This window comes from Amblyomma mixtum, chromosome 1, assembly GCF_055824585.1.
Source record: "Amblyomma mixtum isolate Tamu chromosome 1, ASM5582458v1, whole genome shotgun sequence".
NCBI lineage: Eukaryota > Metazoa > Arthropoda > Arachnida > Ixodida > Ixodidae > Amblyomma > Amblyomma mixtum.
Window position 1 is genome coordinate 317094270 of NC_143012.1, and position 14794 is coordinate 317109063.

A 14794-nucleotide genomic window follows, 5' to 3' on the forward strand; every position below is an offset into this window, starting at 1 on the left:
AAGCATCGCACGCTGAGTGGGGTTGAGGTCGCTGAATGCAGACCGCAGTTCTTTGCGAGAACTTCCTGGTCGGAATCGGGATCCATCGTAACGCTGGTGCAAACGCAGACGAAGCGGCGACGGCTGATAGAGGCCTTCAACGACCGGCCAGCAGTAGATTTGCAATCACGGAGTCCTCGTTTCTGCCACTTTATGTCACTCTTCTATTTAGTCATCAGAGAGCCCGAGTTTGTCTCGTAGCGGCGGGAAAAAGATTTTGAACTTCGAATCCAAATCTCTCAGCAATAAATGCACCTTTCGCTGTCGGACAAGCGGCAACAAAGACACAAAATGCCGAACTATGAGATTTTACTAAAAACAAATGCTAGCGTTGTCCTTAGTGTCCCTTTAACTGCACCAAGCGAGTCATGAGAGTGAACGAAGAGAGCTATACGCCAGCCGTAGCAATTAAGCGGCGTTTGGTGAGGAGTTGCAGTCTTCCAGAATGTACCGGAGCAATGCCTGAAAACGCGGAACCAGCGATACCACCGTCAGCAGTAAAACATCAGTTTTGTAACTTTCAAATTTCAACATCCCGGATCTATCTAACTTAAAAGTTTCGCCCCAAAGCGATTCAGGCTACGAGGGACGCCGCAGTGAAGGGCTCCGGAAAATTTGACCGCTTGGAGTTCTTTAACGTGCACCTACACGTGCACTACGATCGCAGAGTACACAGACCTCTAGCATTTTGCCTCCATCGAAATGCGACCGCCGCAGCCGGGATCGAACCCGCGTCATTCGAGTCAGAAGCCGAGCACCATAACCACCGAGGCGGCTGAATTCGAAGGGACTCGCGAAATAGTTCGATATTTAAAACATGGCAGCACATAACCATATCTGCATCTGTAGCTCAGAACCGTGAATACGGTGCACCCACGCTAGCGGCGCACTTCTGCATCGACGTGCTGCCCTACGGCACACCGGCAGCACATCGCTCGCTGGGTGTCGCCACGCCTAGCCCACTACGCACCAAAGCCGCACAGGACGGGGCTTTGAGAGAAGCCACCGCCGGTCATAAGAGGTCTAATTTTGTTACCGGCACACTATACACGCAATAATACCTCAATTAAAGTTAGGGTACAGTTGATTTCTGCGTCGCGTTCAGCAGCGAAGAGGGCCATGCGGGAACCGCCGTGAGCCTTGGTGACCTAATCTGGCTTCACCGTCTTCCCTGCACGTCAGCAGTGTCGCGTTGAAAATACGCACTCCAGGCGGAAGGCCACCCTCAGGCACACCCTACATTCACTTCTTCACGCGGTTTTACGACGCTAGAGCAGCCTACAGGTGCCCAAGGGCACGCAGCCTACTTGGCTCCGTGCGCGATGCGATTGCGGGAGCGTCATTTGGTGAAGCGCCATTTGCAGCGGCACGCCGAACAGTTTGATATATCGAATGTTCCTCTGAACGGGAGTTCGGTAAAAGCCAACACCGCTATACTTTAGCATGGGATTTTCAAAGGGATATTCACAGTTCGATATTAGAGAAATCGATATATATCCGCAATCGACTTACATAATGCTGGTATAATCAGTGAGACACACCCTGTGCTGTTTTCATAATGGTCCTGGTAAATAACAGCAAACCGTTACATATGACAAAAAAGCCTTTCTAGAACTCTCATTTTTAATTACTGAAGCAGTAAAAGCAACACACTGCTTCAATAAAAGCTGCCACAAAAAATTTCTCCCTCCTCAAGAGGATGAGCAGCTCAACGTTCTACTGCCAAGACGAGATCGCAGGTTTGATACCTGCCCAAGCAACCTGATGTTCACTTGAAATCAGGGTGAAACACTGAAATCCCAATCTGCCACAGGTTGAAGACGTGAACAGGTGAAATTAATGAAAAAAAAAACACCCCTCCACTGCTGCAGAATACCTCAGAGCCTACTCAGTAGCACCGATATATAACATAGCTCAAGCTCAGTCCACTATACTCCTCTTGCATACCCTGAAAAAAAAATCTTCCTGCCTTGGATCTATTATATCTAGGATGGACTTGGTTCCCTAATGTCACAGTTCAGGGTAGCACTGTGGCCACGTCAACAGACAGCTTGCTTCACAGAACTCCCAAGCCCTCTCCTGCAATGATCAAACTCATGGTTGTACTCATGAGGCTTTATTTTGTTTACTTTCTCAAAATGTGTTTTAGCTCGTCTTGACACTAAAAACCAATACAGGTCCCCTCAATGGAAACATACAGAACTGACAATAAGTAGGGTTGTGCGAAAATTTTTAACATGAATACGTTTGATATTTGGCTCATATTCGAGAATTTCCGAGTACATATTAAAAATTCCCGCATATAGAACACTTTCACCTTTCAGACCATAAATTGGACCGTGGCAAAACCATCTGAGCAAATTATCCAATGATCGAGTTTAAAGTGCCAGGAAAACAATACAAATGCGTCCTCTTCGCTGTCTTCTCCAAGATTTATCTCGTGGACCAATCGCAATCCAATGCTGCTAGGTTTCACCTCCTACGAAATTCCACACATGACACCTGATGCGAACAACAATCGCAACGAGAAAGCATGCTATTTTTTTCTTTTAACCTTCCATAATATGGTGCATACTTCACGGCCACACCCGTGCCATCCGTCCTGTCACTTTCCAAGTGTGAGCTCCGCAATCTCATTTTGGTCAACTGTGACATGCAGGAAAGCATACTTGCTGGACTTTGCATGAGGTTTCTGAACAAGCGAGTAGAGAACAAGCAGTCATGTAAAAATCCCGCCTATTGCATGGTGCATTGCAAACCCCGCACTACTTAAATGTGCTCAACGGCAGGCGTCACGACTATAGGAGGGCCCCTGTCGACAGGCCAAAAGATAGCTTGGCCGCATAGTTTCGGTTCCTGAGCTTGGCTGCCAGACCGCGAAGATGGCGGCTATCAGCCCGCACATTCGCTGGTCGTCCGAACCCAGCTCCGACTGTCAGGGCTGCTCATTTATTTTTTTCATTTCAGAAGCAGTCTCACCGTTATGATACCAACATGCCTTCCCCTCACTTACGTCCGCGTTGCCGTGCCATTTTTAGCGTGAAAGCATTACTAGTCCCATTACAAGAAAAGCCGGCAGCGTGTGCGTGTGTACTCGCAGGTGGTGCAGACAATCACAGAGATTCCAAGAAAAATATGGTGCCAACATAAAGCGGCTGCATGACACGCACAGCAAGCCAAGCACCGCCACTTCAGACTTCAGACAATCCTATACGTGTCATTAGTCTATATATACTCGCCACTCGCCAACCTCTATGTAGCGCCAGTTTACCCGACATTCATATCAAAACTGTGAGGCAATTGCGAGCTTCCAGTTGCATATAGCTTACATGTGCTCGTCAAGTTGGAGGCTAACCTGCGAGAGGGATTTGAACCGACGACATTGTGATGTAACCATTCATCGCACAGCACTCTGTGTGGTGTCATACGAGCGTGTATGTACCAGCTCAAAGGAAAAGGAGTCTCGCACATCATCCTAAAAAGAACGCAATTCCCAGTCTCACAAGCGAGTGCTATCACTATCCACAAATCTCAAGGAAGAACGTACGATTCAAATAACTTTAGTTCATCTACAAACACTACGTGCACACAAAGCACTCAAGGACAGTAATGCTTCCACATTCCCGCATGTAAGCAGTCGTAAGTGTCTCTACTGAATTTTTTTTTTCCGGAGCGGGGCATTTTATAAATAGACTTTTGAATAATCCGGCCATTCTTTTCGGTCCCCTGAAATTCAAATTAATAAGGTTTTACTAGCCATTATGTTATTAGTTGCCAGTCATGTGTCATTCCATGAATTTAATTTTGCGTGAACGCATTACAGGTTGCATACTGTTATGCCGTCTCATCACGAAGTATACATTTTTGTGCATATATCACATTTTTGTATATGGCGCTGAGTCAGCCTAGTTTTATTTCAGTTGCAAAAACCCACACACTACTATGAAAAAGAAAAATGAGGGCAACAACATTTGCCTGTTAATCTTTTCCTGAGAGATTTTTTTTCTTACTGAACAATATCCAATATTCGACTCAATATTCAAAGCCATTTTTTCTTAACATTCGTATTCGACTTGTACTCAAAAATTTATTTTCACACCCCCAACAGCAAGCCACAATTTTCACTTTCAGCCACACACAGGCAAGCTCTGTACAATAGATGTCAATACAACAAATCACGACGACAAAGTTCATTAAGGCAACACATTTGGTAAGACAGGTGTTAGAGGTAAATGGAATTGGATGACTATCTAAAGGCAGGCTTGAATTACAGCTGCACTCCACCATGTTGTATGTTTCCTATGTCCATTAGGTAAGCTGCACACCTTATATGCAGCAATAAAACACCAAATCAAGTTTCTAAGCTACATACAGCAAAATTCCCAAGTCACATGAAACCAGACGTATGTTCACATATGCAAAACACTGAGCTCAGTTACTGCTCAGCATTACTCAAAAATCTCATCACATGCTCATAAAAAAAAACATGTACAAAAGGGAAATCCTTAAAGTGCCTATTTGATCTTGAAAATGCATCAAGCTTTAAAACCACAACTTAGGTCAACTTACCCACCCAGGCTCATAGCACACCTGTGGACAATACTTTCAAAGCTACAACAGTAATACACAAAATAACAGTGCTTCTTGTCTGGCAGGCGATTCCACTTTGAATGCAGAGAAGCTGCAGTCCAAGAGCACTTTTGTGGAGCATGGCAGCCACCATGTTTTCGAAATGAAAGCAAGGCTGACACCGAGCAGACGACAGTTTTGGAATTAAATCAAAAGTATAACATGCCAATTCAGTACTTGCGCACATAAGTGGTAACACGTAATCTTGGGCCAAACCGACTACGTATGCGCTCCCCTTTTTGTAACAGAAACACTTCTTAGAATGGCCAACATCAAAATGTTTGTGGACAAACTGTCCTTTCATATGTGGTCATGCACGACAGCTATGCAAGAGCAAAAACTGCAGCATCCTTTTATGGAAGAAATGCTTGATCTCACCTATGCAGAGTAAACATCACTAAAATGCTACCAATACTGGCTCTCAGCCTTTGCCCAGAGCCAGTCAAGGTTAACATGCCTTAGCTACAGCCTTCATTTACATCTTTTATCACAGAAGGCATCACTAGAAAGTGGTTTAATTTAGAATAAAAAACTGGCGTGGAAGAAGGCAAGCGCTGTCTGTGCCAGGGATCCATGGCAGAACAAAAACAAGTTGTCACCTCGCACACAATAACTTTTTACCTTTCCATGCATGGAAAGCGAACAATGTGCACGGCGTGAAGAAAATTTTATCAAAGGATGGCTTAAACCTGACTACTTAGGTACCAAAACGGCTACTATTCATCACTGTCGGCACTGCTTGGGCATAAGACCACATTTTCGCCTCAGGGAGACTGCCACAATTGCCCAGCCATTTACATAATCAGCCATGACCTTGCATGGAAAACAAAAGATGTGATGGCTTTGAGATGACAGTTAAAGAGCTTTGAAACAAAAGCCAGGTTTGTGAATGGAGCAAACTCTCAACATGAGGTGAACCGAGTGATTGAAAGAACAGCACAGTGTACAAGAGGACTGGGAGGGGGAAACGACAATGAGCGTGGTGGCACTGAGGAGCGTTTTTAAAAAGGAGAACGACGCAAATGCAGGGAGGCCAACGGTCCCATTTTTCTCAACGTTTTCCATTTCCGTAGTTCATGCTACGAATGGGGGCCTTGAAGTTGGCCGCCACCTGCTGCTGTAGCTGGTAGGCCAGTGGGTGAATCTTGAAGCCATACAGACTGCACAGAGAGAGAGCAAGAGACGGGAAATTACTGAGAAACATGCACTGCTCAGGAATTTGGGTCAAGAGATGGGTAGAAATATGCCTTCTAAAGCCACAAATGGCACTTTTACGTGTCACAAAAGGCTTGCTTCTCTTGAAGGGTTTCACTGTTCAACAAAATATATTGAAGAATGACTATCTCCTGGACAATAGCATAGGCACTGCATTGAAGTTAAATTTTTATGCGATAGCGATAAGGTCCTGTGTCATAGAAAAACCAGCATCGTCGGCTTGGGTTAAAAACCCGTCCTCTTTGCTTACCATGGCATAGCAGCGCTGGCATGTAGCAGTCACAGAAAAAAAAACCCGTGACCTGATGTATGCCGCTGCCTCATCACATGGTGCATGAGCAGTATAAAGTCTTCATTTCATTTCTCAGTGCAGAACCTGTGAAGCACTGTTACTATGTTGTGATGGATTGTGTCTTTGTGAACAAAGAACAGTGTGTGTTAACACTATCAAGCCATAACCCTTGAAGGATGAGCTTTTAAGTGTCCCCCAATTTTTTTAGAAGGAAGCTAGAACGGGTATTTGAAAATTCAATGAAATTCAAAGATTTCAATGTATGAAACTTCTAAATAAACAATGCCAAGTACCTTTGTGCTAGCATCTAAAAGGGGTGCCGTAATCTCCGAATAAAGCTGCAAAGATGTTCAGGTTTCTCCTCATTACACCACAGAAGTGCGGAAAAGCTCAGTGGTGACATTTTTGGTGCTTAAAAGGGCAACTGAAGTGGCTTTAGAATTCGATGAGTTTAAAAGGGCCGAATGTGTAAAACATGCAGGTAAAGACTGCAAAATCATTTTGCACTACCATTTCAAATGGTGGTGTAACCACCGAATACATTGGCATCGGCGCTCAGCCTTCTCTGCACTGCACAGTGACAGGCCCCAATAATGACATCACGTACGATGGCGCTATGTTTCCAGTGAAGAAACAGTTGTTTCATGGAAGAAAACCAATGCCATCAAAGGTGAAGCTCATGAAGCATTGTTTGGAGGCATCGGATGACGCACATCAGCAAGCAGGCGAAGACAGCATACGTCTGAAATTCCAGCGATAATGACGTCACAAGTTTCCCTGCATTCTCCAACGCAGTGAGGAGAAGCCTGAACATCGTCGTGATTTTAATCTAAGATTATTTCACCATTTTAAGCGCTAGTGCAAAAATACTTTGCATGCTTTACCTAGAAGATTCATACATTCTAATTCTTGAACAACTTCGAGAAATCGTAGGGAAATAAAGGGGGGAGCGATAGTCGCACGTTTTTGTTTTGGGTTCCAACTTCAGCAATCGTGGACCGCCAAGTCTTCAAAAAAAAAAAGTACAAAGCAGTGTATATTTACGGAAGCCTCAAGAGAAACCTGCCAACGGTCAAGAATGACAACAAGACCCCTCTGTGAGCTGCTGTGACTATATCGCGGAGGGCATCATGGCCGCATGTTTGAGCACATTAGGCTCTGCTGACTGCGTGTCTGCGGAAAGTGGCTTGATCGATGATGAAAACCACACAGAGTGAACATCACAGATCATGAAATATGATGCAGCACACTTTTTGGGAATGCTGAATATCTGTTAGAAAACATTTCTGCCATTGGCACTAGAAAACTGCCTTACAAAAAAAAAAATGAAAACTGTAGCAAAAAGCAGCTGAGGTAACATATACTATCATGAAGCTGAAACTATTAACATACTGGCTATAAAGATGTACTTGGGTGGAATAAATGCTAATGGATGGGGCACTGCCAGAGTTCCTACTAACCAATGTGTACAGGTTGGATGATTTATGTTAACTAGATTTGATTTTTTTTTTTGCATCATGTCTGTATGAAACTAAACAGAAGTGACCGAACTGTTCGGCTGCTCAGAATATACAGTTCAGGAGAGCTTGCCTAAGTGCACAAATGACACGCTACATGACTAACCTGCTTGGAAAAGTGGTCAAGACAGGGAACAGAAATTAAGCAAAAAGTTTTTTAAACACTATATGTAAACCTCAAGGAACTTCAACGAGAGACTTGAACTATGTTTGAGGCAGTATTAAAAGGAATATTTTGAGCAGTGTACTTGAAGAGCCCTTGAGAGAAATACCTGAAGGGAGTACTTTGGGAGTACTTGAAAGAAACAATTAACTATGCAGAGCATTTGGGCACCGCCTAACAATGCAGTGTGTACTCACCGAGGCACAAACTGACTGGTGGGCCTCTTGGGCCGGTATTCGGGGTGCACCATGAAAAGCATGTGGGGGAAGCCAGTGCCAAAGTAGGCACCATCCGTGTGGTGGTGGCGGGAGGATTTGGGCCCATACACATCCATGCACTTGGGGCAGTAGGACTTCACCATTGCTTCTCCAGGGACGTCCGACAGACCTGACACCCAAGAAAGTGAAAGAGGATCACAAATTCAGTTTGGGTACACACCCCCAACTACTGGTACAAGTAAAGCAGCAGACACCAGCTAAGAAAAATGTCCAGGACCAAACACTTGGTTCGGCAGCTTAAACATCATTACGGTAGCCATTGTATACCACAGAGCTACCCTTCCCTTAAGCCTTCTGGACAGAATCCACCTCCGGATCCACCTTCGGAGGATCTTAGCACATTATGGGTGCCACGGTTTCCTACTGCTTAGAAAGAAAGCTCTGGTGCAAAACTGTCCTCTAATCATAAACTAGTCAACATTGATGTATAACCCCACTGCAGTCAGGCAAGTTCTTCAGCCACAACAAAATTTTCAAAGCTTGCGCTTTCATGTGATTCGTAGTGGCGCAGGAGAGCGTTTGGAACATCAGAAATTTTCCCCACTGTATGCAATGAATAGAACACTACACAGGCTCAGACCGGCCTAAAAGCTTGGGCTTAGACCGGGGTCAGAAAATGTGCCATTTGTTACTGCCACCTGCCTCAATTTCAGTTGTGTCCTTGCCTCTTTCACAGAACAGTACTATGTATTCACAACATAATGCTTCATTAGTCACAGAAAATAAAGGTTCAGCCACTCATTAACACAATAATGGGGGATTCTAACTTTAGGAATGGTAGAGCTTTGAAAATTCCTGGACAGAATGCAATTCCAATTTATGAGCAATGCTTTGAACTCTGTGGTGAAGAAGTTGTGACTACTTTAGGCAGTTGTCGGTTAATACAAAACATTAGTACTACCACTTGCAGGCTAACATGAAAGCATCTACAAAAAAAAAAAAAGAAAACAAAGGTTATGTACATGCATTCATGGTGACTAACTCATTCACCGTGTACTGTTCTGCGATCACTGCATTCTCACTCACTTGAAAAGTGAACGCCTTTTTTTGGTATGGCATCACAATATGCGCTTATTATGCTCATTCTAAGCAGTCAAAATATGAAATGTTTCCCCCACGCCCACTGCTCTCTATTAAAGTAGCTAGCAGAGATTATATTCAGAAGGAGATGGGCAATGATACGACACCCAGCCAGATGGGCAAAGCTACAAACATTGTCTTGTTGTCTACATCCATGTAACCAGCTGCTGCCAATCAGTATTACACAATGCACCTCTCGCATTGTTAATCACTTTCATCACTCAGATACAAGTAACCGCAACGGGCTGCTTTGAAGTAGCCAATGAGTACAAAAAAATTTAGCTTCACAAAAAAACAAAAAAAGAGCAGGAGAGAGAGAGAGAGCTTTACTATTAAAATGTATGCATCAGGAATCACTCTCTCCAGCATGCAGAACACACTGAAAAGTACTGTATAATCACAAACAAAAGCTAGAGAAAAAATAAATTTAAGTGCAGCGCACCTGTGACCCCAATACGAAATTTCAAATAACTCACCAATAGGAAGCATCTGCTGACTTTCACAGTACACCCGTGGACAGTAGCCAAAGTCGCCATTCTGGTACTTCTCAATCTGGAAGCCGACATAGGCAAAAAGAATGTGAAATCAAGCACACAGTCACTCAAATAAAATGCAAACCAAACATGTTTTCTTTTTCAAATGAAACGAACTACCATAAAACACTGCATACTCATATTTTTAAAGCCAAAAATATTGAAAAACATTTCTGACTAGAACAAAAAGTTGATCTTTGAAGACATAATTTCAATGCAGGAATGTATGTTTGCTTAATCAATAAGGACACTTTGGCTCTTGAGCAAAGTTGTCTATAAAACAGGTCTTCCGAGTCAACGAAACATGAAAAAACAATGAAAAACACTTTAATTAAGATCTGCTTCTATGTGCAGTGGTGGGCACTGAAGTGGAGATTAGACAAAATCTTGGGAGCCCCAAGTGCATTATTCTGATATCGTGTGATATCGTCTCATGACATGATAGTTTCCTACTATGACTGTTCGCATCCCATGAACTGCTTGTGAGTGTAGGCTGACAGCCGTTTAATGTGCCTTTCAACACAGCACAACCTGCAGAGAGAGTTTTCTTCCCATAAATTCGTGCAATATGGCAAACAATAAGGCAAGCTGACTGTACACCTTGCCAAACATGAATGCACAAAAAAAAAAGGACCATCTCTAAGGCATCTGCACTTTCACAATGCTTTTTGTTGGCGTCCTGCTTTCAAAGCAGCAGAAAGAAAACATCAGGTTTGGCACCTGAGATCACGTTCTCATCACTGCCCATATTAACGCAACAGAAATGCATGGTCCCCAATAAACTCTGTGCATTTTCACCCTGTCCATTGTCCAGACAATTAGTTCCTATATTAACGAGGTGTAAATACATTTAAAAAAATTTAGACCCCAGAAAGACTGTACACAACTTCAGTTGTACAAATTAATAGGGGTCATATAAACGGGGCACAACTGTACTGCAAACAAAACCATTATTCATTATCCAAGCAAATTCTAATGCAACTCTCATCTCTTTTGACGTAATTCAGCTGATTACAAGGTGGAAATTTAACATTAACATGTGTACAACAGAGCATGGAATGGTCTTGCGGCCCCATTGCTTCTGGTTGCAAAAGCTGGAAAACTGGCAACTTCACTTTAGCTTCAGAATGCAGGATTACAAGAGGGGCACGAGTGCTCCCATTTCTTACAACAGTTCCAGTGAGATTGTGTCTCTCTCATTCTAGATATATGCACAGTGCAATTTATTACACAACTTAATTTATACACATTAGAAAGGTCTGGTTTGGTTCATGGGGGTTTAATGTCCCAAAGCGACTAAGGCTATGAGAGACGCCATAGTGGAGGGCTCCGAAAATTCCGACCACCTGGGGTTCTTTAACGTGCACTGACATTGCACAGTACACAGGCCTCTAGACTTTCGGCTCCTTCAAAATTCGACCGCCGCGGCCACAAATCTCTTTTACTCCACACATGCATTCATGCTGAGAACAACAATGGCAAGGCTTGCACAAACATCAGCCTCAGTTCAACACTATGAGATCCCTTTTATTCACCAGAGGAACTGGTGCTGGCACACGTGCAGTTTTGGCTCTGAACAATGAAAGATGACCAGTCCAGGCGACTATGCAGTAACACTACCCAGAGGCCTTCCCCCCAGCTTTTGCAACAAAAGCAGCTTTTGCAACTAACTTCAAGCACTAGCAGCAGCCCTTCCAGCCTCACAGCTGCTTCATCAAAGGTTTATGAAACTGACATACATGCACACTCTATTTCGTCTACTCTACCCTGATAAAAAATAATGATTTCCCTTGCAGTATCTCCAGCAAACGTTGCAACCACACTTGTCTATTTTTTATTAGCTGCACTGTCCCAACTGGCATCTGGGCATTTTGTAATTTTCAATGCCATAACAGCAGGAAAAATGTGCACAAAGATAAGGTGAGCTACATTCCACAAAAAATGAATGTCCAAAACTGATGTGTGGCTGTGTTTGATCCCATGATTTCTAATTTGTCACACACAAGCATCTTCCTCATGTTTCACACGGATATACTTCGGAAAAATGAGCATCCTTTCACCTGCAATATGTGTAAGCTGCATTGTAGAGAATTTTGTTCACAATACAGTGAGCAGCTTGTCCCAACTATGAAGTCTGAACAAGCAGCAATATTACAATCAAAGGCAGAACTGATGAACGCACCATGAGAGCGATGCCCCGGTTCGTGAGAATGTACCGGGCATGGATGAGACCGTACAGCATCTCCGCTGCCTGCTCGATCAGATCACTCTGGTTGGGGTTGTCGTCCAGCTCGTCATCTACAGTTGCAATGCGTTATGTAGGAAAGCAATGAGTCAGTTTTATGCAGTGTAATCACCCTCAATAACACTGCCATGACACTCATCTATACAAGCCCTGTTATTACCAAAAAAGTAGTTCAGTCACTAAACAGCCTTTATGCAAGAAATTAAGTCTCATTACAGTGCCAACAGGTACACAATTACGACTTCACAATAAGACACAATGCCGATCTAGTGACATTGGTAAAGGGGAATATTTACGTAGTTGAAACTGAGTAATGTGTACCCCTTGTGATATGGACTGAAAGGAAACACTGCAATTTTATAACTAGAAAAATGTGAAGTAATGCTAGCAGTAATTACACTGTGCCCTCTGTGTGCCCCGACCACAAGGTCAAAGCAAATAAGTGAAAGTATGATGTTACTTCATATGTAGCACACTGTGGAACGTGAAAGAACATTCAAGTAGGAGCAGAACGCAAGAAAAAAATGGTGTGCACAAAGAGAAGAACGCAAGTGTACCATGAATTCAAATGACATACCTGGTTCAAGATCTAGAATCATGTCCAGAGCTTGCCTATAATGAGGGACTTGCTCACTCAACCCAGTCAGGTTAAACTTGTCCTGAATGTAGTCTTCGTCAACCTGCAAATGGCACGTCACCAGCAAACTGAAATAAGGTTTATTTTTAATTTTTTTGTAAATAGCACTGGTTCACCTAACAGCAGCTTGAAAAGTGGCACCTGTTAAGTGAAAACTGCTAAATGTCCTCAGCAAATGCCTTTGGCTGTGACAACCGAAACAACTGCTCAAACTCCATAACTGGTCTGGTAGCAGAACAGTGCTCTATTAAAGGCAGCACAGTGACACCACTTCACTGGTAGACTGCTGAATAAACAGCAGTGTGGACAGCAGCAATCTTAAAGCCATTTTTTATTGCTTTTTCAGGTCACACACCATATTATGCTACAAGCCCCTGTGCAGGTCAGGAAGATGCCAGTGCATTTGCTGTCCAAAATGAATGAAAACTGAAAAGCACCACCAGATGAATAGCTGAAGGTTCATTTTCAATTAAAAATTCCATGCATCGCTTACTAAAGCCGTTCTAAATGCCAAAAACATGAGTAACTTGTCCCTCGTGGTTTGCAATCATTATGAGACTAGTACTGCATATCTGCAATGTGCAATTCAGCATGAAGCCACAATGTCGCTCCTGGATAATGAATAGTACTTGAAAGAATGAATTAACATATATAAATGATAAATCACAGGTGTCTCGCTATCTACAACGCACAAAGAGAAATAAAATAGGACACAACCATGAAAGCTTTCACTCCATTAAGTTCTATTTTTTAAGTCCCAGCACCTCTTTGTTGTTTCTATGGTCAACTGGGAAACCACTTGCAAATATGCTAGCTAAATTACCGAAATAACCACAAAAATGCCTCTACCTTCTTGGCGCTACTGTATCAATAAATCACCTCAAAAGCACAGCCAAATAAAGAGGAAACGTTTCGCGAGAAATACGAGTGATAGGCCCAAAGGAAGACGACACCACAAGAAAGCAACCCTAGCCGCCTTCCGAGCCACCCTAGCACTAGTGCCGACAACCCAAGGTTGACGAAATCGCTGCGAACTTACCTCACAGAAAAACTCGTTCCCGCGTAGTCCGCAAAACCATGATATCCATGACACTTCCTCGGAAGAGCTCATTGTTTCCGACAGCTTACCTGAATCGAATTACAAGGAAACTACGTCACTGTGAACGGGACCGCAGAGATGTCTGTTCGAATGCACTCGGGTCCCACATTCGAACGATTACGTAAAGCCGCCAGCCCCTACTTATGCAGAGTGCACTAATACGATAAACTGCCACCAAAGTATCACACGCTAATCAGAAATACAAAGCACGTTCAATACAGCAGCCAGATATTAAAATTTTCAACCTTTGGTTACTCGGAACGTCATCGAGGATCGAAATGGTTTGCGCCCGAGTAAAATTGAAGCAAATGTGTGAGAAGAATATTTAAAGTAAAATATTGATCACAATCATCACTAAAACTGCACGTCAGAATACGTATGAATTCTAAAAAGAGCCGACTACTCACCGATTTCTAACAAAAACTAACCGCGATAGAAACGCTCGCTCTGCGCTTCGCCGCTCCGCTACAGTGGCTACAGCTACAGCTCCGCTAGGCTGAATGGGCAGCAGCTCGCGCCACCTGGATAGGTGGGTGGATGATAATGGCTTTACCCTTTGTACCGGGCGGTAGCTTTCGCCACCTAGCCTATACTTCCCCCATCGTTAATTTATTTTTATTTTTCCTTTCTTTCCCTTTCGCTCTTACAATGTCTAGTCTGTCTATCCTTTTCCCCTCCAAATTCACCCCTTCCTTGATTTCCGCCACCAATCCTCCAACCTCCCCTTCGTCAATGTCACGCTTTTCCCATCCACTCGCCCGTCCTCCCCAGTAAATCCCAGCCACGACCGGCTTTATTATTACTTCGTAATAAAGCCGGTCGTGATCCTAGCGCATACCCAGCGCTATCTCTATGGCTGTTGCTGCCCCCTCTGGGAGGGCTGGGCGGAGTTCTGCGGACCTCAGAACCAAGTGCTCTATGGTCTCCGTTTCTGTTTTACAAGCAGAGCACAAAATATCCACTTCTGTTCTCAGAGTCCCTGCCCTAGCCTCAAAAAGCAGTGAACTGCCCCGCCAATTATCGAATAATCGCTCTTTTTTTATGTGTAGCGCCGATTTTTCCTGCAT

The 14794-nt window shown here is 43.7% G+C and overlaps 1 protein-coding gene across 1 annotated transcript; it reads right to left on the reverse strand.

The window, feature by feature from the left end:
* Positions 1-4106: 4106 nt before the first annotated feature.
* LOC149372586 (casein kinase II subunit beta-like) lies at positions 4107-14269 on the reverse strand. The gene is made up of 7 exons (XM_089567084.1): positions 14135-14269; positions 13668-13756; positions 12569-12671; positions 11929-12044; positions 9690-9765; positions 8053-8242; positions 4107-5828 (listed from the first exon to the last, which is right to left on the reverse strand). Exons 2-7 carry the CDS (start codon positions 13737-13739, stop codon positions 5720-5722), a joined length of 666 nt encoding a protein of 221 aa, XP_089423210.1. The 5' UTR covers positions 13740-13756; positions 14135-14269; the 3' UTR covers positions 4107-5719.
* Between the last annotated feature and the right edge of the window lie 525 nt (positions 14270-14794).

What these genes read in the sequence shown, in the direction of transcription:
- LOC149372586 (XM_089567084.1), bottom strand. Translation starts at nt 13,739, where the DNA reads ATGAGCTCTTCCGAGGAAGTGTCATGGATATCATGGTTTTGCGGACTA. An exon ending in ACCGGGGCATCGCTCTCATG is followed by an intron (nt 9,766 to 11,928) that starts GTGCGTTCATCA and finishes GTCGGCTTCCAG; the next exon opens with ATTGAGAAGTACCAGAATGG. An exon ending in TCAGCAGATGCTTCCTATTG is followed by an intron (nt 8,243 to 9,689) that starts GTGAGTTATTTG and finishes CTTGGGTGTCAG; the next exon opens with GTCTGTCGGACGTCCCTGGA.